This window comes from Lissotriton vulgaris, chromosome 12 (assembly GCF_964263255.1).
Source record: "Lissotriton vulgaris chromosome 12, aLisVul1.2, whole genome shotgun sequence".
In the NCBI taxonomy this organism is placed as follows: Eukaryota; Metazoa; Chordata; class Amphibia; order Caudata; family Salamandridae; genus Lissotriton; species Lissotriton vulgaris.
The window spans coordinates 286,148,973-286,172,565 of record NC_141700.1 but is presented as its reverse complement, the minus strand read 5'-3'; the positions used below and the strand labels follow the sequence as shown (position 1 = coordinate 286,172,565).

The 23,593-nt window shown below is 44.8% G+C and overlaps 1 protein-coding gene and 1 long non-coding RNA gene across 3 annotated transcripts in view; one reads left to right on the top strand and one right to left on the bottom strand.

The window, feature by feature from the left end:
* The window catches only part of LOC147673978 (uncharacterized), a 659,950-nt gene that overhangs the window by 493,353 nt on the left and 143,004 nt on the right, over window positions 1-23,593 (top strand). For both annotated transcript variants that reach the window (XM_086945060.1, XM_086945061.1), the window contains one exon: window positions 6,086-6,177. In XM_086945060.1, coding sequence (XP_086801186.1) covers window positions 6,086-6,177 — 92 coding nt within the window. The remainder of the gene's footprint in view (window positions 1-6,085; window positions 6,178-23,593) is intronic.
* LOC147673979 (uncharacterized) lies at window positions 18,479-18,977 on the bottom strand. Its single transcript, XR_015302531.1, has 3 exons — window positions 18,874-18,977; window positions 18,640-18,761; window positions 18,479-18,535 (listed from the first exon to the last, which is right to left on the bottom strand). It is a non-coding gene; the product is annotated as an uncharacterized LOC147673979 (long non-coding RNA).

Below are 23,593 nucleotides of genomic sequence, written 5' to 3'. Positions count from 1 at the left end.
GGAAGAGTCCAAAACATAGGGAATAAGGGTGTAGCTCAGAGAATTCTAAGCGCTACATTTTTTAAAAAATACGTTTTTAGCCAATTCTGCATTGGACACCCACACAAGTGAGGTATCATTTTACTCTGGACACTAAGGAGAACGCTGTGGGATAGGACATTTGTGCCGCCACGGTGATTCCACACAAAAATAATTGAAAAATGTGGGGGGTTTTCAGCTAAATTTGAGGTTTGCAGGGGATACTGGGTAGAGAAACGTTGGGGGATCCATGCAAGCCATACCTCATTGGAGTCCCCGGGATGTCTAGTTTTCAGAAATGTGTGGGTTTGACAAATTTCCCTAGATGGCGGCTAGCCCGGGGCCAAAACCCCAGGTGCGCCCATCCCCCCCCCCAAAAAAAACAGGTAGTTTTGACATAGGTAATTTTGAACTCTAAGTTGTACGATTTGGCCCATTTCCCGTTGCAGCCACTATGCCTACCCACACAAGTGAGGTACCATTTTTATCGGGAGATCTGGGGGAACGCTGGGTGGTAAGAAATGTGTGGATCGACACACATTCCAGAACTTTCCCACACAGAAATTTGAGAAAAAAGGGATTTTGTCAGCGAAATTTGAGGTTTGCAGGGGATTCTGGGTAGGAGACTGTTGGGGGGGACCCCACTCAAGCCATACCTCGCTGGACTCCCCCGGGTGTTTAGTTTCCAGAAATGTGTGGGTTTGATAGGTTTCCCTAGATGGCCCTCGAGCCCCAGGCCAAAAACTCATGGGATCCCCCTTGCAAAACCAGGTTGGTTTGTGATGGGTAATTTTGATGTCGCCTCGATAGGTTTTGGGCCCTTGCCTGTCGCAGGTCCTTGACCCACCCACGTGAGTAAGGTACCATTTTTATCGAGAGACCTGAGGGAACGCTGGGTGGGAGGAAATTTGTGGATCTACGTAGATTCCAGAACTTTCCCACACAGATATTTGAGAAGAAAGTGATTTTTTTCAGCAAAATTTGAGGTTTGCAGGGGACTCTGGGTAGGAGAATGTTGAGGGACCCACGCAAGCCATACCTCACTGGACTCCCCCAGGTGTCTAGTCCCAGGAAATGAGCGGGGTTCCCTAGACGGCCGCCGTGCCCTGGGCCAAAAACTCATGGGACCCCCACTTGCAAAACCAGTTTTGTTTGTGATAGGTAATTTTGATGTCGCCCCAATAGGTTTTGGGCCCTTGCCTGTCACTGGTACTTGACCCTTCCACGCAAGTAAGGTACCATTTTTCTCGAAACACTTTGGGGAACGCGGGGTGGGTGGAATTTTGTGGATCCACGCAGATTCCAGAACTTTCCACCACAGAAATGTGAGGAAAATTTGTTTTTTTTTTGTTTTACAATATTTTAGGTTTGTAAGGGTTTCTGGGTAACAGAACCTAGTGAGAGCCAGTCACACCATCCTGGATTCCCCTGGGTGACTAGTTTTTAAAAATGTATAGGTTTGCTATGTTTCTCTAGGTGCCGGCAGAGCTAGGGTTCAAAAACTACAGCTAGGCACTTTGCAAAAAAGGATAATTTTTCCCAGGGAAATTGTGGTGTGTCCACGTTGCGTTTTGCGCTGTTTACTGTTGCGGCAGTAGGCCCCCCACACAAGTGAGGTACCAATTTTTCTTGGTAGACTTTGCGGAACGCGGGGTGGGTGGAATTTTGTGGATCCACACAGATTCCAGAACTTTCCACCACAGAAATGTGAGGAAAATGTGTTTTTTTGGACAATATTTTAGGTTTGCAAGGGAGTCTGGGTAACAGAATCTGTTGAGAGCCTGTCCAGTCACCTCATCCTAGATTCCCCTGGGTGTCTAATTTTCAAAAATGTATAGGTTTGCTAGGTTTCCCTAAGTGCCACCAGAGCTAGGGTTAAAAAAACTACAACTAGGCACTTTGCAAAAAAGGGTAATTTTTCATTCTGAAAATGTGGTGTGTGTCCATGTTGCGTTTTGAGCCGTTTCCTGTCGTGGGCACTAGGTCTACCCACACAAGTGAGGTACCATTTTTATCGGAAGACTTAGGGTAACACAGAATTGTAGAGCAACTGCTATTACCTATTGACTTTCGATGCATTTCTTACTTCCAAATGAAAGACAATGTGTAAAAAATAAGTCATTTTGGAAAATGACCTAAAATTCTCATGCTAGTATGGGTATTTCCAATTTCGGAAATGTGCAAATATCTACTGTTTCTCAACTCTACATTTTGTTCCCATTTCAGAAATACATAGGTGTCTTTCATACCGATTTTTCCATGTATATATTTTCCCAGAATAATTGCTATATACCCAATACATAATAAAAACCCTTTGCAAGTTGCTGCTCAGTTATTGGCTCTGGGTTCGTCTGGTTCTGGGTGAACCTACAAGTCTTATATATCCCCACAACCAGAAACATCAAGCGGATGTAACGGTGTATTGCTTTTAAACAGCTGTCCTAATTATAAGAAGGTACAGGTGAAAACGTTGACACAAATGACTGTTTTTTTCAACTTATTTTCAATTTTTCTTATATTCAATGGTTAGTTTCTATAAAGAAACCTTGAAGGATCTACACAAATGACCCCATGCGGAATTCAGAATTTTGTCTACTTTTCTAAAATGTATAGGTGTCCAGGATCCATTATTCCTTTCATACCCATTTCTACCATTAACTGGAAAGAGGTTGAGAGCAAAAAAAAATTGCAAAAATAGGTTATGTCCCAGAAAAATGCCAAACCTGTGTAAAATATTTTAGTTTTCTGAAAAAAGTATGCTCATCCCTGAAAGCTTGGAAAATGGTGATTTCAGCACCACAACCCCTTTTTTGATACCATTTGCAGGGAAAAACCCAGAAGCTTTCATCTGTAGCACTTTTTCCCATTTTTCCCCAACTGTATTTTGGCTACTGTCTGGGTCCCCACCAGGAGAATCCACAAACTCTGGGTATTTAGAATGCCCATGATGTTGGAAGGACGCAAATGTGGCGTGGATACCTTTATGTCGTCAAAAAGTTACAGGGGCCTAAGCGCGAACTACCCCAAATAGCCCAAAAAAAGCTTAGCACAGGGGGGTAAGAGGCCTAGGAGCGAAGGGGATAAAGAACTATGAATTATCACTTAAAACTATTGAATAATGAAAAAAAAACTTTCTTAAAATTTTGATCAAAACTATGAACTATTTTTCACCTCAGGTCAATGTCATTTTTGATGCCTTCATAACTTTTTTCTCACCATAAAAGGTAGGCCTGCCAAATTTGCATTCTCTTTTCCGGAATCCTATGGAATCTTAAAGTACCCACAGTTTAAGGATTTCCCTGGAAGGAACAGAGATGAAAGTCAAAATATAGATACATTTTAGTTTTATGGGAAAATGTGCTGTGCAAGAAAGCATTTGTTCTTCTTTTATTATTTTTAGACAGCACGAACGAAAGGTTGGTAGTGCTAGTAAAACTAATTTCCCAGCTGTCAGGAACAAGCAGAGCTGTAAAAACAAAAACAAACAAAAAAGCCAAGATGTTTGCATTGTTCGAAGTGGTAGTCCATTTTCTCTATTTGTGGTTTCAACTTACTGGCAGTTTGTGGTGGAAACCGGTGTAAAGCCCATTGGTGATCTCTGAAAAATGCATTTCTGAAAACTAGACAGAAATCTGAATACTGCAAGGGTTTTTTTTGTAGAGAGCTGCATAGCATCCTAGGTAAGAAAACATAGTGGAATCCACCACCTAGCATGCCCACATTTGAGAAATATCTGGTTTTGGTAGGTTTCTATGGGTGGGGTCGAGCCTGGGCCAAAATACCACAGCGGATCCATATTGCCAAAGATGGTCGATTTTGTTGGGGAAAATTTGATGTCTCTATGTTGCATTTTTCGTGGCTTTCCTGTCGCAGGCACTAGGCTTAGCTGCACAAGTGGGGTGCCCTTCCTACTAGGAGAGTGTGGAAACGCTGTGTGGTAGAATCTTGTGGGCCTCTGCACATTCTCTGTTTTCTTATTGAAAATGCGTAGAAAATGTGATTTTAGGCAACATTTTTAGGATTGCAGTGCATTCTGGGTAAGAAAACCTTATGGGATCTTCAAAAGCCACACCGCTCTGGGCTCCCTTGGGTGTCTGGCTTTCAGAAATGTTTGGGTTTAGTTGGATTCCGTGGTTGGCGACTGACCACAGGCCCTAATAATGTAAACATTCAGCAGGCAAGTGAGAGGAAATTGGCATTTACCAAAACTCTGCTAGCCTATCTGTCCAAGTACGCCCAATTCAACCACCTTCCTCTGGGAGCGGGTTTAGAAAGACTGTTTGTCCCGATGCCACAATGGCCCACCTCCAGTGCCTTGATTTTATCACATGTGGAAATTGCTGGTCTCTACTGGGCTTTCTAGGCCAGGACCACCCATTCTGCCCCTAGGGGAGGAAAATGACATGACTATCCAGCTGTACTTTTCTCCCTCCAGGCTTTCTCTGCCTCATCACAATATCAGTCTTGCCAGGCAGGCTTCTAAGTGCTTTCCTCCTCACAGAGGCTGCTTTTTTCAGGCAAGCAGACTGATGGTACTCCAGGCACAGGGCAATGGGTTATTGGCTTCTAGGTGATGGCTCATCATCCAGATGAAAAATCAGCTCTCAGACAGAACACTCCTGAGCTAGCACATGTCTCTATGAAGGGTCTGCAGCTCTGCTTAAGTCTTAATCAACTGAGTTGTCTCAAATGCCCCAGAGCCGAGGGGTTTCTCCCACTACTCTTCCCCATCCCTGAGCTCCCACAGCAAGTAGCATATACTGAGTTCTCCTGCATTCAATGGAGTCACTGCCTAGAAGGAGGTCGCAGGTGGCGACCTCCTGGCATAGAAGCTCCTTAACTGCTCTAACAAGTAATCAGATGAAGCAGAGACCTTCGGCAGAGCAGCTTCTGGTTTTGTTTAAGTTCCTTTTCTAATTGTGGGGACTCCTCAGATACAGTGACTGCTCTAGCAGTTCTAGTGCCCACTCCTGTCACCTGAGAATCACGGGTATGAGCAACAGAGCTGATTTGATTGAATCCTGCAGGCATCCGCCCGACCATCTTTGGTGGCCTCCTCCTGTTACACAGGGAGAAGTAGCGGGAGGGGGTGTTCACAGACACGAAGGCCAGCCTACGGCCTTCTTTGCCCTGGGCGTCGGCCCACAAGGTCTCAGTTATAACGAGGGATGATCGTGGCAGTCTTCAGTGGTTCCCCTCTTGGCATATGGGATTGCAATTGCAAATACATTCGGTATAACTTTTCTATGCAGTGGACACAGGCAGGCAAGTAATGGGTAAGAGAGCAGCTTTGACAATTGTTTAACTACAAGCACCTCTCCCCTCCAGTGAACAGCTCATGGGGCTTTACTTAGGCTACGAACATATTTCATAGAAAAGTTACACCGATTGTGTATTGTATTTTTGCATGTTCAAAGGCATCTTATACCTGGAAATTAATCAGGGACACCTATTAGGATAACCAAGAGTGGTTAGAGGGACCATTTATTTTGGTCCTGAGGAAAAGCCAAGGGGAAGGGTTGAAACATGTAGACCAGGGAGAAGTTCACTCATCATAGTGCATAGTTCTCCAACCCCCATTTTACTGATCCCAGCTATAGGAATTAATAAAGTGTAGGTTCTGTGTATCCAGGTATTTTTTAGACTCACTATTCTTTCTGACCCTTCCACTCTCACAATATAACATAGTATTACTTCACGGAAAATGCTCTGACATCTCCGGTGGTCGTAGCACGCCCCATCCTGCAGCAGGGCGGGAAGAAAACGATGATGAAGCATGCCACCAAAGGAATTTTTGGGTGGGTGAGGGTTATTTTAAAAAAAAAACGTATCTTTTTTCCTGAGGAAATACATATTTTTTTTCTTGGGAACACTAGTAGCAATCCCTGGAAGGATAATATTTGTTCACTGAGTGAAGGTTTTCATGAATGAAGTGTGGACTTCCTTTGTTTTTCCATAATTTCCCAAGGAGGCTAAGTCCACAGCATTCCTAACCTCTTTCTCCCTCCCTTGTTCTTGGAGATATCGTGCCATTATTCTGAATAATGTATTTACTTTTGCTTTTCAGAGTACATTGTGTAAAAGGTTCCTATCCAAAGCATCTGCTTCAAGCTTGGGATAATTATAATCAGGACAAAGGCTCTGAAAATGAACGTCCAGGTGAGAAAACCAATGGAAGCGTATCTTTTACATGACCTGCCATTAAATGGTAACTTTGATACACTGCTTTCTTTATAAATATGAATTTGTAAAGGAAGGGTGTCTAAGAGCTTCAGCAATAAGTCCAGGACCTTAAAATACACTTCATTTAGAAATAAGAGATTCTCAGAATCAAATAAGCTTAATAGAGGCAGTCAAAGCGTCCCTGTTTTCAAATTAGTGGGACTAATTCCATGAGATACTCTCTTCTACACTATTTCACATCATCCAACTGACTTGGTAAGTTGTATTCTGGTGCCTAGAGGCAAATTTATTTTTAGTATATGCCTTGTAAATAAATCAAATATTCTTCCACAAATGTGGCTTTACCATCTGTAGTAGCCACAGGGAATAGTTCAAATAGTACCAAAGTATAAAAGCATCTAGAGTACTCTTGTGAGGACTTCTGAGGTCTAGGAGTTTAAGCAGTACGCACTTTTCCCTGTAGTTGATACTTTTGCTGAGATCAGCTTTCAGAATAATTCTGCTTACTTTAGAATGGCCTCCTTGCACCTTCATGAGGCAAAGGTCATCAACCAGGATCTATGTTCAGGTTAGTAGTCTGTGCTTTCCCTTGACTCCTGTGGTATTTATCTTCTACTAGTTTCACCCTAGTTCTTGTAAATTGGGAAGCTTGTGGCTGAGCTTTTAGCCCAGGTTCTTTGTGACCAGATAGAGGAATATGGGGCTTCTGCTTATTATTCTGGATCTCTAATTCTTCACCAAACATTAACTGCTTGTAGATTTGGACCTTCTTCCCATTGACCTAGATTTTCTCTGCAAGGGCACAGCTCGCCTCTCTGCTACAATAACTGAATTACTGTAATGACGTTTTAGAAAATGCTTTTTATTGTAACAATCCATGCTGTCCAATCATGGATTAGGACATCCACTCTTGGGTACTTTTCTCAATTGACTCCGGTCTGTCCACCATGCCATGGTGATTTGGAATGGCTGCCATCGGTGTGCCTGGGTTCACATCCCAAATAATGTCCAGTAGTGTGTTTATGGGTGTGGCTATGCATGGCCATGGTGTATGGAGAAAAAGAATAGAGCAGGCTCTCCTTGCTGCTCTGTCAACCGATCTGGGAGTGATTCCTGAAAGAATAAAATGCAGAAAAATATCTGCCATTCACCTTCTTGAAATTCAGAAAATTTAGGCAGGTGAGATGAGAAGGTAGACTGGTTGTCTGCAAATGGGAACTTTAGATCCATGTGGCGTGTAGTATTTTTCTATTGATTTAGGTCTATGTAGTGTTCAGTCAGTCACTTCCTCTTTAAAAACAAGCATTTACAATGCAATAGGTCTTGCAGCATTTAAGTTTGAGTTATTGACATTGTGTATGACAATGCGTTGCATCAAATATTTTTTTTAAACTTTGAATTGGTGTATAAAGATTAATTGCAAACTGTCAGCCTCGTGCCCGAGGTGCATCATCAGAGCTGTGTGAATAACTGCGTCATCCCCGTGCCTGAGGTGCATCATCAGAGCTGTGTCAATAACTGCGTCAGCCCCGTTCCCGAGGTGCATCATCAGAGCTGTGTGAATAACTGCGTCAGCCCAGGGCCCGAGGTGCATCATCAGAGCTGTGTGAATAACTGCGTCAGCCCCGTGCCTGAGGTGCATCATCAGAGCTGTGTCAATAACTGCGTCAGCCCCGTTCCCGAGGTGCATCATCAGAGCTGTGTGAATAACTGCGTCAGCCCTGTGCCCGAGGTGCATCATCAGAGCTGTGTGAGTAACTGCGTCAACCCCGTGCCTGAGGTGCATCATCAGAGCTGTGTGAATAACTGCATCAACCCCGTGCCCGAGGTGCATCATCACAGCTCTGTGAATAACTGCATCAGCCCCGCGCCCGAGGTGCATCATCAGAGCTCTGTGAATAACTGCGTCGGCCTCGCGCCTGAGGTGCATCGTCAGAGCTGTGTGAATAACTGCGTCAGCCCCGTGCCCGAGGTGCATCATCAGAGCTGTGTGAATAACTACGTCAGCCCCGTGCCCGAGGTGCATCATCAGAGCTGTGTGAATAACTGCTGTCAGCCCCGTGCCCGAGGTGCATCATCAGAGCTGTGTGAATAATTGCGTCAGCCCCGTGCCCGAGATGCATCATCAGAGCTGTGTGAATAACTGCGTCAGCCCCGTGCCCGAGGTGCATCATCAGAGCTGTGTGAATAACTGCGTCAGCCCCGTGCCCGAGGTGCATCATCAGAGCTGTGTGAATAACTGCGTCAGCCCCGTGCCTGAGGTGCATCATCAGAGCTGTGGGAGATTGGGTGGGTGCAGAAATAGTTCCTTTCCCAGGCCAGTGCCAATGCGTGTACCAGGCCTGCATCACATCTGCCGATCGCGGGTGAACTTGTAGGCTGCGTTGTCAGCAGCCACTCAGCGCAAATACCTGCAAGGAATGTTCTGGCGAATGCAGCCCGGCAGGAAAGGGTGAGAGGAATTAACGTGGTCTTATTGCTCAATCGCTTGTGTTTAACTGTTTTCAAGAGCAAGATAATGAACGGGCACTGTATTCCAGTGTGCGCATTTGTGGGGATAAAACAAACTCATAAATAGGGCGAGAAGGTACCACTTAGCGCTGCGACGTCATGCCAGCCGCCAGAGGCGCACTACATAAAAAAATATAACATACCAAAACAGAGAATCTACCTTTCCAAGAAGGTTAACGAGTAAGAACAGGTTTTCATGTGTGCTGAGTAAGAACAGGTTTTCATGTGTGCCACACAGCTGTCAACTAGTACCAAGCCAGTGCCTGTGTCCAGTGCTGTCTTTTCAGTCAGCAGAACTTTGCATGCTGGGACACGTAAGCAGCTGCGTGCCGCCTCACGGTAACATGAAACTAAACGTATTCAAAGTGTTGGCTTAAAAGCCCAGACTGGAAATGGTGTTCCTGATGACACGGGTCCAGTGGTAACTGCTGTATTGGATTTGTTTGCACGTTAGATGATGTCGGAGGGACAGGGGTGGTCATCATCATCATCATCATCAAATAAGCTTTATTCGGTTTTTGTTTAAAACCATAAAAGCAACAAAGAAATACAAAACATGTAAACAAGACTCAACATATCATTTGCAGAGTAAAATAGAAAAACCTACTATAATAAACAAGCTAAAATCAATTTGTCCCTTCAGGTGAATAGAAAGGTATTTACAAAAGATCGGGAAAAAAAAGGGTGGTTGTTGGTAGTACCAGGTTCATGACATCCCCTTTTACCAAGAATTATGGTTCCATGTCGCTTGCCTTAGGGACGGGTAGGGTCGAGGGCCGGGATAAAAATCGTACAAGTCCCAAATGCGGATGGGACCATCTCCCTCTTTGGGTTGGGAGAATCGCAAATAGGGGACGATGTTCATAGTTTGGAATTTAATTAAAATAAGGTCGCCCGGAATGTCTTTGGGTGATGTACCAAGCCACCCCACCCTCCTGACCCTCAGTATGCCGCCATCTAGGGCGGGTGGCAATGGTCTGTGTTGTTTTAGCCAGGAGATAGTTTTATTTAACAAGTCCTGATGAGATTCAAATTTGCCCTGGATAGGTGCAGGGACCCCAGAAAGAACAGTCACGAAGGGGGCAGCTTCTGGAGGTAGGTTGATCCGATTCCTGCTTTCGTGTGCAAACCTGGGTAGTCTATGGGGTGAAATAATGTTCCGGCCTCTTGGAATTGGTGGAGAGATGAGGGGTTCAGGAATTTGAGCTTTCAAAGGTGTTGTGGGTTTGAGGTTTTCTTTATTGCAGGGGAGAATAGGGTAAATGGATGCGGCAGTTATTTCAGTTGGGATAGGGTTCCTTGATAATTTATTTTCAATACAGGTCAACCTGTCTCCCAGCTCATTTATTTTAGTAATCAGAGGTGATAGTGTGGTTCTTAGCAGTTGTTCGATCTGTGCCAGCAGGGTCAATTGGAGTGGTGAAACAGGGTCAGTTGTTTTGTTCAACGCCTCAGTTGTCAATATTATTGGTGGATTGGGAGGATGTAGTGAGGGACTAGTGCACATTATATCGGTATTCTCAATGTCAATGTCTTTTACCTCATCGGCATCTCTACCCACTATAGGGGGGGTGAATACATTCAGGGCGTAGTTCGTTCCACACAGGGCATTCAGTTCCTCCCAGATGGACATGGTATAAAAAACAGTGCAATGTCAGAGTCGATATGAATAAATACAGTACCTCCAAGTTCGTAAGAGCCAAATGGGGTGTCCCGACCCGGCCTCCACGTGCCTCTGAGGGCCACAGAGGGCCCGCCCTTTGCCCGGGCTTCGCCCGGCGTCCCGCGGAGCGGAGCGGAGCGCTGCTTTTAGGCGCCTCCTGGCGCTTCCGTGTTGTCAGAGAGCAGCGCCGCCGCTAAGGCTGCCGGGACCTGTAGTCCTGGGGCGGCGGCGCTGTGGGCTGCACAAGATGACTCCTGGCGGTGGCGGCTGCGTTGGGGGCCTCCTGGCCTCCCCCCCTTCGGTAACAGGTAAGTGCTAAGGTCCCCCAAGCTCCGCCGAGCGGAGCGCTGCTTTTAGGCGCCTCCTGGCGCTTCCGTGTTGTCAGAGAGCAGCGCCGCCGCTAAGGCTGCCGGGACCTGTAGTCCTGGGGCGGCGGCGCTGTGGGCTGCACAAGATGACTCCTGGCAGTGGCGGCTGCGTTGGGGGCCTCCTGGCCTCCCCCCCTTCGGTAACAGGTAAGTGCTAAGGTCCCCCAAGCTCCGCCGAGCGGAGCGCTGCTTTTAGGCGCCTCCTGGCGCTTCCGTGTTGTCAGAGAGCAGCGCCGCCGCTAAGGCTGCCGGGACCTGTAGTCCTGGGGCGGCGGCGCTGTGGGCTGCACAAGATGACTCCTGACGGTGGCGGCTGCGTTGGGGGCCTCCTGGCCTCCCCCCCTTCGGTAACAGGTAAGTGCTAAGGTCCCCCAAGCTCCGCCGAGCGGAGCGCTGCTTTTAGGCGCCTCCTGGCGCTTCCGTGTTGTCAGAGAGCAGCGCCGCCGCTAAGGCTGCCGGGACCTGTAGTCCTGGGGCGGCGGCGCTGTGGGCTGCACAAGATGACTCCTGGCGGTGGCGGCTGCGTTGGGGGCCTCCTGGCCTCCCCCCCTTCGGTAACAGGTAAGTGCTAAGGTCCCCCAAGCTCCGCCGAGCGGAGCGCTGCTTTTAGGCGCCTCCTGGCGCTTCCGTGTTGTCAGAGAGCAGCGCCGCCGCTAAGGCTGCCGGGACCTGTAGTCCTGGGGCGGCGGCGCTGTGGGCTGCACAAGATGACTCCTGGCAGTGGCGGCTGCGTTGGGGGCCTCCTGGCCTCCCCCCCTTCGGTAACAGGTAAGTGCTAAGGTCCCCCAAGCTCCGCCGAGCGGAGCGCTGCTTTTAGGCGCCTCCTGGCGCTTCCGTGTTGTCAGAGAGCAGCGCCGCCGCTAAGGCTGCCGGGACCTGTAGTCCTGGGGCGGCGGCGCTGTGGGCTGCACAAGATGACTCCTGGCGGTGGCGGCTGCGTTGGGGGCCTCCTGGCCTCCCCCCCTTCGGTAACAGGTAAGTGCTAAGGTCCCCTGGTAAAAAGACCTAAATACTTCAGGCCTTTCTACATTGATAAATTATTTTCGCAACCGTAAAATATCTATACATTTATTTAGCTAGAAACCACAACTTTTTTTCACTATATTTTGTTTGTCATTATCCTCAGCTTCTAATGTAGTTTTAAACGAACTACAATTGTTCACTCAACAATATTAATAAGTGTGTAATCTTAATTTTTTTACTCAATTGCATGATGCCTCTGTAGGGCTTTATTGCTATTATTTTGTTCTTACGCACATGTAGGAATTTAATTTTCACCACCAATCTCTTGCTCCGTCTTTTATATGAACATTTGTAAGTGTTTTAGTAAGCTACATATATTCTTTAGTTATTGCATTATGATTGGGTTGATGTAGCGTTTCTTGAGGCACATGCCTGGCTCCTTCTGCGACATGCCGGTTTCGGGCTGCAGCACGTGCCACGTGACACGAGTGTGCTTGTGCCTCCCCGGGAGCCAGGAAATGCAGAAAAGCAGGCAGCGCTTTCAGTGCAGTTCATAGGAGAGAGCGAGGGTGGAGGGAACTCAGAGCTGCAGCAGTCCCAGGGCTTGAAGAGGCCTCCTTACAAACGGTGAGTGCCCTTTCTGCTCCTCTGTTCTCCTACCAGGTGCTTTACAAACACTGCTGCCTGCACTTTAAAGTCACTTTTCTGATGCTATCTGCCCTCTTGGACTTGCAGCACTTTAAATAGGCAGGTACCGCCAGCCTCCAGGAGTATGCCGTGCTGAGTGGAACACGGCACTTTAAAAGTTACAGTACAGGCAGTACTAGCTAGGACTGAGGCACTTTTAAGGGGCCAGGATCGTAACTTCATACGTCTGCCGCTTCAGAGTGGCACCGCACGCCATGCTGCCTTCCAGGAAGAGAGCAGTTATCGGCGCGCGTGTGTGTGCGACGGCGGGGGGCTCGGTGCACTTGTGTGTGTGCACGCACGCGCGTGTGTGTGCGACGGAGGGGTGTCTCTGTATGTATGTGTGCGTGCATTGGCGCTCTTGTGTGTGTCTGTGTGTGCGCATGCGTGTGTGTTGGAGCTTCCCAGGCGACAGGAGATGGCCACAGCACGCGCGTGGCCCGATCCGATCCCCATGCGCGTGGCCAGGTCCTGTATCCTGGAAAGCTGTGTCGCTAACAATAGGTCTCTGGCGAGACCGCGCTTTCGCGCGGTTAACGCCACGAGACCTAAAAAAGCACATTTCTTTTGACATTTTCATGGCCCATGCACAATCTGTATCAAAGACGCAGGCAAGCATGATACAGAAAAGAGCCATTTGGGTCAAGTCCAGATGAAACCTAGTAAGCGATCAACTGCATAAAGCAATGCACAACCAGTTAAGAACGGGTAACAGTGCGGCATACCTACTACAGTGATCTGGGCCATTATTCTGGAACTAGGCAGGACGCTGGGACTACATTCAGCTACAGTTGACCCTTCCAAGGGCAACTAGGGACCTATCCATGTAGAAGCGCAGGGAAGTTCACTATATTCACAGTGCCCCAAGAAGGTGTGGATTAAGATTGCTTCTATGTACACATTCCCCAAACACACTATCAAGTGGTACCATCCCTCGATAAGGATGTTGGTATAGGAAGGGCTCCCAGACTGCCATAAACACTCCCATTTGATCATCAAATTTGTAGGTCAAGCATTCACAGTCCGCCACTTGTGCCAGTTCTGTGAGCCGCTCTGAAGAAGTTGGGGACAGAGTTTCCTCCAGTGTCGAAGGATGCACTCTTTGGCTGATGTGATGGCTGTGACTAACCAGCGTTTCATGTGTTTGGAGGGGTTCACATAGTCAACCATGACATGTAGGAGGGCCAAGTATGCACAGTATATGTGAGAGTCCCCCACGCAGCATCTCCAACACGAGGCATGGAGTAAAAGGCCAGCTCTTGGCAGCTTTTGTGGCGTCCAATGACTGCCATGCAGCTCTTTGGAAAAGTGGAATTTCAGTTTGGCTTTTTGCAGGAGAGTGCAATATGTGTGGAGAAGAATCTGCCAGTCATAGTCTGTGTAGTCTCTGGCTACTAGGAGTTGCCATTTATGTCTGTCCTCTGACAGGCAACGCCAATTGGTTATCTATAAGGAGGTTTTATAAGCCACTAATCACCCCCACTCCCCATGAGTCAACCCCAGGTTTGTAGATACTGTCTTATGGGGGAGCAGAGAATCTTGGGTGCTGTGCCCATGCGCCCTCCGAGACAATGGTGTTATTGGGCTTAGGACCATTGTTGGGATGTGGGGAGGCCAAATACCGATCAGAGTGAGAGAAATGACTACGTTTAACCGGTCAAGTAACTGGTTGACCCTCACTATCCCTGCTCTCTTCCAGGAAGGCAGGAGACTGTTTGGCAGCCAATGCGCATCCCATGATTTCTCCAGATGGGATCAGAGGCATAGAGCCACGGGTTGGTTGATAGTAGGGTGTGTGAGATCTGCCAAATGAACATCATAGCCTTGAGTATTGGGTTGTCTGGCTGCAGTGTGCCAGCCTTATGTTGATATATAACACCAAGGGACCTGCTGCAGCTTAGAAGGCTTTTTTCAATAGTAACTTGTGAGAAAGTGGCTCTATTTATACTGGACCAAGATAAGGTACAGTGTGTGTACAGAGTCCACAAACCCTAGAGGTATAACAGAGGTTAAAGCCAGGTGTGACCTTACTCTCTAAAGTGGTAGATTGGTCGAGCAGTAAGGCAATACCAGAGGACAGTGTAAAGCATTTGTTGCACACACTCAGTCAGCAAAAGGTTTCACACACTCAAAGACTGAACTCCAGGCCAATTGTTTTTATATCAAAGATATAGTTGTTTTATTTTTAGAACCAACGGGTATCAAAATATACTTTTCTCAATATGAGAGGTCTCAGATGAGTACTGTGCAGAAAGGCAATAAACTTCGTAAACACAATAGGTACAGGGGTTGCAGTAGGCAACACAATTCTAAACACAATTTAGCATTGAGCTCAATTGGTTTTTCTATATATGTACATCTAATTACTTTATAGATTACTTTGGTAGTTCCAGATCTGGATCCTGGATTCAGTCCTGGGGTCTAAGCTGAAAACAGTTGAGTAAAAACGTGTTGGTTATTGCAGTGATTTTTAAGGAATATAAAGCTAGTTTAAAAGTTCACACTTAAGAAACTTTTCAATGAAAATCTGGCAATGTTGTCCAATGGGAGAAAATTCAGGTTGCAGTTAAAGTATGATCTTGTTACTTTTGTAATCCAGTACTGGGCTCCTAGGTCCAGCACTGGGGTCTCAACTTAAAACAGGTAAGTAATTACGTTTCAGTATTTGGTATGATTTTTAAAGAATATTTAAAGTTTTTAAAAGTAGACAGAAGAAATTTCATAGAAAAGCAGACAATGGGTTCCTATGGAGAAAGTACAGGTTACTAGTAAACCTGGTTAGGATTACTTTTGCGGTTCAGTACTGGAATACAAGGTACAGTACTAGCTTCTCTCCTGATAAAAGGAGAGTACTTCGGAATTCGGTTGATTTTATATGAATATTTTAAGTTTTCAAAACTTCACAGTTAGAAGATTTTTCGAGTCAAACCAGTCAATGTTATCCAATGGCAGGTAAGTGAGTTACCAGTTTCCAGGTGAGTACCCGACTGGTGAAGTTAAGGTTCTGGGCATAGACTCAGGGGTCCACCCTCAGCAGCACAGGGGCAGCCGGGTGCAGAGGTAGGTAGGCCCAAGGTTATCCAATGAGAGGCAGGGAGCCTTCGGTTGGTGGCTACTGGCTAGCAGGCCACGCAGCTGTGGGAGTTGGGCTCCTGGTCACTTGCTCAGGGCAAAGGGGGAAGTAGGATAGGACACAGGGTGCACGGCCAGAGGCACTCGGGCGGCTGGGTGCAGGGTGCTTTTGAGCCTTCGGGTGCTCAATGTTATTCAATGGGAAAGGTAAAAAGTGAACAACGGCTGCAGGCTCGGGGACGGAGACTCTTAAGGGGCGACCACCACTTTGAGAGGTAAGTTGGGATCTTGGAGCACAGGTAGGTACCCCAAAGGAAGGCACAGGGGGCTGCAGGGCGCCGGTTGCAGGGGTGTCTTTGGGTGTCGGGAAAGCTTACCCTCAGCTGGTCGCGGTTGGAGGGGCCCCTGGTTCTGAGTCTGCAGCCTTTGTCTGGTTCGTGGAGGAGGGTCTTTGGGCACTGGACTTCGGGTCCCAGTTGCCGGGGGGACGTCCTCGTGGTCTTGGATCACTCGGGCACGGGCCGGGCTCGGCGGGTGCAGAGTGGGGCTGGTCTTGGGCTTGGGGGCGGTAAAGTTCCCACGCCTTACTGCTTGAGTGCGGTCAGCAAGGAAGGATTCGATCCAGCCAAGTGCAGGACCACGCAGGCCCGCCTGCTCGACACGGTTCAGCAAGATGGTGTGGTCGACCGTGTCGAACGCGGCTGACAAATCCAGGAGCACCAGAGCTTGATGGTCACCCCTATCTGCGTTTGCTCAGAGCGTGTCCAGGACTGCAAGGATCACAGCTTCCTTTGAATGTGCCGGGCGGAAGCCAGCTTGATTTGGCTCTAAATAGTTTGAGCGTTCAATGAAGCTGGACACACACCTGGCTACATGGGCCTCTAGTATTTTTGACAGGAAGGGGAGGAGAGAAATGAGGCGGTAGTTGGCTGGGTTACTAGGATCAGACCTTGGTTTTTTTTATTAGGGGGACGACCGTAGCATGCTTAAAGGCACTGGGAACCTTGCCCTGGGCGAGAGATTCATTAAGAAACGGAAGCACACTCTGAGGCATAAAGGTAAAAATCTCTTTTAAGACATGCGGAGGACAACAGTCCTTTGGCAAACCCGATTTGACACGGGTCGTGAGTTCTAATAGTGTTGTAGGACAGATGGGTTGAGGGTATCTAGCATACATTGATTAGTAAAAGTATCATCCAATGGTTCCCAGTTGATGGTATTGGGAAGACTGGCTTTAATGGAAGAGATTTTGTCCAGGAAATAATCATTCAGCGTGTCACAGAGTTCTTGAGTGGGGGTCTGAGTAGGCGAGGATCTAACATTGTTGCATAAGTCATTCACTATTTTGAAGATTTCTTTAGATTTGTTGTGGGCATTGAGTAATTTTGTAGAGAAGTGGGCCATTTTGGGGGTCAAAATAGTTTTCTTGTACTCTCGACGGGCCGTAGAAAATTGTTCCCTGTCTTCAGTTGAGTATCTTGATCTCCATTTTCTCTTGATTTGGCGCAGCTCGAGCTTTTGTTTTTTAAGGTTGGTGGTAAACCATTTATGAGCATCTGAGTAGCGTGCACTGGAGAATTTAACAATCGGGACATCAGTATTGCTAGCTGATAGTAGCCACTCAGTGACCTTTCCTTCCATGGAATTGACATCCCAACAGAAGGTGGGTATGGAGTTGTCCAGAGTATTAATGAAATCCCCTTTGTTTAATAATTTCCACTTCCTGGTGACCCCTTCCCCCCCCCTACTGGAAGTAATAGTAAATTGTATCAGGTGATGATCTGCCCAGATGCAAGGAGAGATTACATGATTGGATAGTGAAATATTGTGGGATCAAATATGATCCAAAATATGTCCTTTTTCATGGGTGGGGAAGTGTACATGCTGGACTAGATTCAGATTAGATAAAAGTTTGGATAGTTAAGCTGCGTGTGGTCCCTCAGAGGCCTCATCAAATCAATAGTTCAGGTACCCGATCAGAAGTACCTTAGCATGATTTATCACTAGAGTGGCCATTTGTTCACTCAGAGACGTGGGGAAGGTGGGCATTGCCTGAGGGGGGCGGTAAATGAGGACCAGTACCAAGGAGCCAGAGTCCATGTCAAGTTTTATGACCATATTCTCTACCTCCGGGAGAATAAGAGAGGTCATGGTGGTGAATTTGAATTTTTTATTAATTATCGCCACAACCCCTCCTTCCCAGGAGCCCGATTTACCGACAAGATGTAATAGTCAGAGGGGAGGGCTGCTAGAATGTCAGGTAAGGAATCCTGGGTTAACCAGGTTTCAGTGATAAGAAGTGTGTGTATATTACTAAAGCAATCCTAGCGAACAGAGGGGAAGGGTAATTGCAAAAAGGAACCTACAAGTTTATTACGATACAAAAACTCCATTCTTTTTAATACATTTTCATGTTAAAATCATACATCATATATACATCCATATTACATAACCAATGACAAGAAAACAAATTATACAATACTATTAAAATATAATCACGCAATATTAAAAAAGAGGAAAGTGGCAATCAATACTTTCGACGCGCGTTTCGAAAAAACGCCTTCTTCAGGAGACACAAATTGTATCTGAAATACACAATTAGTAAATATAAAAATAAAAACGATCACTTACATTTATTTAAAAAAAGATTTGTTTCAATAGCAATAAAACATCGCATAAAACATAATCAATTCAACAAATTTGAAACAGCTTTCTATGCAACACAACTTCCCTGCTTGCTATAGCAATGTATTATTTGCTAGACAAGTTACAAAACGAATACTTTTATATTTGAGCAGTTGTTAGGTAACCAGACCAAGGTAAATAAGGACCCAATGGAAAATAACCATCCCAAGATTAGATGGTATTTGTATAAAAGTGGTGAAAACCAGAGTCATTCAATCACTAGATATTGATGACCACTTTATAATTCCAAATATATACCATTGGCAATTATATAGTACAAGGAGGACAATACTTACTATTAAAATTTCGTCACACTGGCTAGAACCAACTTCTATTTCCTTAACAATTCTTAATTCAGTGATGTGAAGGATATGACAATTAATAACTGCAGGTGGAAGGGGACATACATTAGATTCCATACTTCATGGCGATGCAAAGCTATAGTACAGCTTAATCATGTGGATGATAGACACAACACATTTTGCTCACCCAAAAGAATATGTTGTTGGTTCTAGGTGGAGCTAGATGGTTCTAATTGTCGCACATAGGGACCAAAAGACCACGTTTGTAGTTCAGGATATAGTATCGTTCTGTAAACCTTCACTTTGTATCTAAATTATGAACAGAATTTAAATCATAAATATTTATATACTTATGTCCTCATAGAGAGAGCCAGCTAACTTGAACGTCTAAGACGAACCACTGACAACATGATAGGCTTACCTAGATGTGGAAGCAATCTATCTATTGCGACTTTGGAAAAGCTCGATGCCTGCGTCCTACGTCCTGCTTGGGCATGTATTGTCCGGCTAAATTTTATGGTTATCCTAGATGGAAACAAATACCCACACTCTTTGGTATTTTGATCTCTAAATTTAAAATTAGTAGCTGATTTTTTCTAATTCTTTAAGTTTGCCGTTCGTCATTCTTTTAACTAAGGGCGTTACTTTACACATACGCTTACCTACGAATGAAAACAGGAAATCCGTTACAATGTGGCATGCAGTTAAAACCAAAACGTTCTCCTTATTCACTTGCCTCACGTCTGATCTCTTTAATGAAACCGAGGAAGGGCCATGAACAAAAGGAGAGAGAGGAAAAATATATTTTACATTATTTCTGATTGCACCTGTATTAATGCCAAAAGTCTCAAAAATTATTCAAGACTTCTCAATCATAGGCAGGCATAACTTACATGTAAGTATAATTATTGTAGTCAGACCAGACAACTGCACCGAAAATACTCGTGTCAGGGAGAAATTAATTCTTCAAAGCCCGGAAATTATTCTCCCTTGGCTGTTTCTCGTTCAGCGTGATTCTAAATCACAAAACACAACCATCAGTATTCGTGATAAAGAATACAAAGCTCGTTGAGATTCAGGCGACTCAAAAGTTAAACTAAACGGCTTTTGCAATTCCTGAAACCGTCCTTACCGTTAGAGACTGAATACGAAGGAAGTACGGCGCTGCAGAAGATGACTGCCGGCGTTCCGTGGCCGTTAGGGAAAGTATCACCTGTCATGTTTCTAGACCGCCTTTAAATGCATGGATCATGAGGTCACGTGATTAATCTCTCCTGAATTCTTTAAAGCCCCAGTAGCGTCACTCTGATACTCAGTGTGTAGTGAAAGGGGCGATCATTTTTTTAAAACAAAATGAGAAGAGTGAACACATAAAACTGCTATTATGAAGCAGACCATCTTGTAAATTGGAAAGTGTACTTTTATTGCACACATAATCCCTCTCTATTCTAAAGTGACAACTTAGCTAATTATTCACTAATATATGCATACCAAATTAGGCATATTTCCTAGCAATACTTGGGAAAACTATTCTTCTTAAAAAGAGACTTTGATAGATTTGCAGATTGTCTCTTAACACTAAATAAATGCCTACTAGATTAAGTCGAAGCTGCCAAACAGACAATCGACTCAATTGAGGAATTACATGTACGAGTGTTGCCTACTTCCAGTACAAGCAAATATCGATAATACTGAGATTATCCGTATGGAGAAGTATCTTAAAATATTGCGTTCTCCCACGGAATTTCGCTATTTAATCCTTGTTTAAAAGTGTTAAGAACAAACATCCAATAAACTTCCTTTTTCTTTCTGATGGCGCAACCACCTTTGTTGTCAGGTGTCCTTATTGTTTCCAAAATGCGCCATTGGAAGTCGTCTGGTCTGTGGTTCTTATCAAGGAAGTGCTTCACTAGGGGTGCTGTCAACTTGCCTGTCTTGACATCAGATCTATGTTCAGTCAGGCGCACTTGGATAGACCTACAAGTTTCGCCGACATAGCCTAAGCCTCATGCACATAGGATAAAATAAACAACATTTGTAGTTTTACAATTCCAAATGTCATTCGCCTTGGCCAGAAAACAATTGTGGGTAAACTCTTCACCACCAAGGATGTTGTTGCAAGATTTGCATGAGGAACACTTAACTGTTCCGCGTATCGGAATGTTATTTAATAACGATCTCTGGCTCGGGCCTACACTAGTCTGTTTTGTTCTGAATCTTGAATGGCTGATCTTGTCCTTCAAATTTCTATTCCTCTTATGTGCAAAAAGGGGTTTCACCTCATATTTTTTGAAGTAGGGTTACTGTTAAGAATATGCCAGTTGGCATTAATGATCTGTCTCACACGTTCATTGAGTGTGGAATGTGTGGTCACACAGACAAGTTGGTCCTTGGCAGGCAGTTCCTTCGGTGTCAATAAGGCGTCGCGGTCATAAAAGCGCGCTCTTTTATAGGAACCTCTTACAAGCCTATGTGGGTATCCACGGTCTAAAAACTTCTTCCGCATAATAGATGCCTGCCTATCATAATCCATAAGGTTGGTGCAGTTTCTACGAACTCTTAAAAATTGAGAAAAGGGGATACTCTCACGTTGGCTCTTCGGATGAAAACTGCTAAAATGTAGCAATGTATTGCGTGCCCTGGGCTTCACAAACAAGTCAACTTCTAACTTGTTATTGTTCTCTCGTATCAATAAATCTAGAAATTCAACTTGATCTACACTATATTGGGCAGTAAACTTTAGATTGTCATCAGTCAAATTGATCCACTCCAAAAACTCCAAAAGGGAGTCTCTCCCATTGGTCCAGATAAAAAAGAGGTCATCTGTATATCTGGACCAATGGGAAATGGATTCAAAGAAAGGTGCTAACTCGTTGTCAATGAATTTGTCCTCAAACGAGGACATGTGGATGTTTGCTATTGATGGGGCAACTGATGCACCCATGCTTACTCCCTTTAGTTGGCGACACAGCAATTCTCCAAATTCGAAAATATTTTCAGTTCGAACAATAAATAAGCAATCAATAAGAAATTTCTTGGGGCAAACTATGCTGTGCTTATCAATAAACCAATCCGTTTCCCTGATAGCCTCATTTAAAGGGATGTTACTGTACAAGGACTCAATGTCCATTGTAACCAATATGTCCCTATTAGGTACTAATTCCAAATTCTCAACTATATTAACCATATGTCCTGTATCTTTAACATATGATTTGATTTTTGGCATATGCGGTCTTAAATAATGGTCCACAAATTTGGACAAGGGCTCTGTTGGAGTACCAATCGTAGACACAATGGTCTATAGGGAGGATTGTTAGTATTTTTGTGTATCTTCCGTAGACCGTAAATACACGCGGTCTTGTTTTTATTAGTGTTCCAAAATTCGTATTCTTTAATACTAATGTCCCGATTGGTTAGGGCCTCATTCGTCAGGTGTTCAATCTTTTTAATGATATTGCTTGAGGGATTGAAGTTAATTTTCAGGTAGGTGGAACTGTCGTTTAACATTGTAATCATATTGTGTTCATAATCATCAGAATCAAGTACGACAATACCTCCTCCCTTGTCACATCCCTTGATAGTCAATTTATTGTTCTCTGATAGTCCTTTCAAAACTAATGATTCCTCCTTACTTAGATTGTACAAAGGTTTGGAAATGAATCAAAGCGTCCTTTCAAGTTTCTGAAGGACCACCCATTCAAATGCAGCCACTTCTGGACCCAATTGGTCCAAACCTGGACTAAAAGTGGAAGGTAATGTCAATTCTCTTAGTCTCGATCGTTCATTGTTGGTATCTTCATGGGCCTGAAAAAACTTTTTGAGCCTGATCTTTCTGAAGAACGAAATGATGTCTTTATACAGTTCAAAGGTATTTACGTGTGCTTGTGGCAGAAATGAGAGACCCTTAGATAACAGAGCTTCACTGTGATTGTCAAGTTCTATAGATAAGTTAAAAATGGGAATTACATTCCTTGACCCCAATACTGTCTGTTCCGGGTTTACCTTATAAATTGGGGCTCTTGCTGTTGATGTTGTTGCTGATGCTGCTGATGTTGTGGCTGATATTGTTGCTGATTCATTTGGAAATTTCCCCTGGTCTGCCCTTGTCCCTGAAACCTCACTCTTGGACGGCCCCGGCGAGGCCCTCTGTTGGATAAAAAAGGGTGCTGCTGGGGTCGAGAGCCAGCATAGGAATTAAAACCTCTCTCGGGTTCATAATATTTACTATAAGAACCCTCACCCTCAGAGTCTGATGTATCAGTGAAATTATTGACTCTCTGTGGGGCATTCCTAGATTCATCTATATAATGGTTTTGTTTGTAAAACTCTTTACCTAAATAGGGATATGCTGTTTCTTCAGTGTAAAATCTTTTGTCCTTATTAAGCTTATCTGTTTTCCGTTTATTGAGGTAGCTGGTAAAGGATTCTATTATATTCTATTTTTTTCATTGCCTTATCTACCCCATTCAGCTGTTTAAGCTTTTCTTCTAATTCATCAATTTCAATTTTGATAGCTGCTGCTAGTTCTTTAGATGTTTCAACGATCAAGATCATTAAATCGCGCGAACATCTATTCGCTATAAAACTCCATTTCTCCAGAAACGGTCTATGGTGTACGAAAAGGCCAGGTACATTCCAGGAGAGATTAATCACGTGACCTCATGATTCATGCATTTAAAGGCGGTCTAGAAACATGACAGGTGATACTTTCCCTAACGGCCACGGAACGCCGGCAGTCCTCTTCTGCAGCGCCGTACTTCCTTCGTATTCAGTCTCTAACCGTAAGGGCGGTTTTAGGAATTGCAAAAGCCGTTTAGTTTAACTTTTGAGTCGCCTGAATCTCAGCGAGCTTTGTATTCTTTATCACGAATAATGATGGTTGTGTTTTGTGATTTAGAATCATGCTGAGCGAGAAACAGCCAAGGGAGAATAATTTCCGGGCTTTGAAGAATTCATTTCTCCCTGACACGAGTATTTTCGGTGCAGTTGTCTGGTCTGACTACAATAATTATACTTACATGTAAGTTATGCCTGCCTATGATTGAGAAGTCTTGAATAATTTTTGAGACTTTTGGCATTAATACAGGCGCAATCAGAAATAATGTAAAATATATTTTTTCTCTCTCTCCTTTTTTTCATGG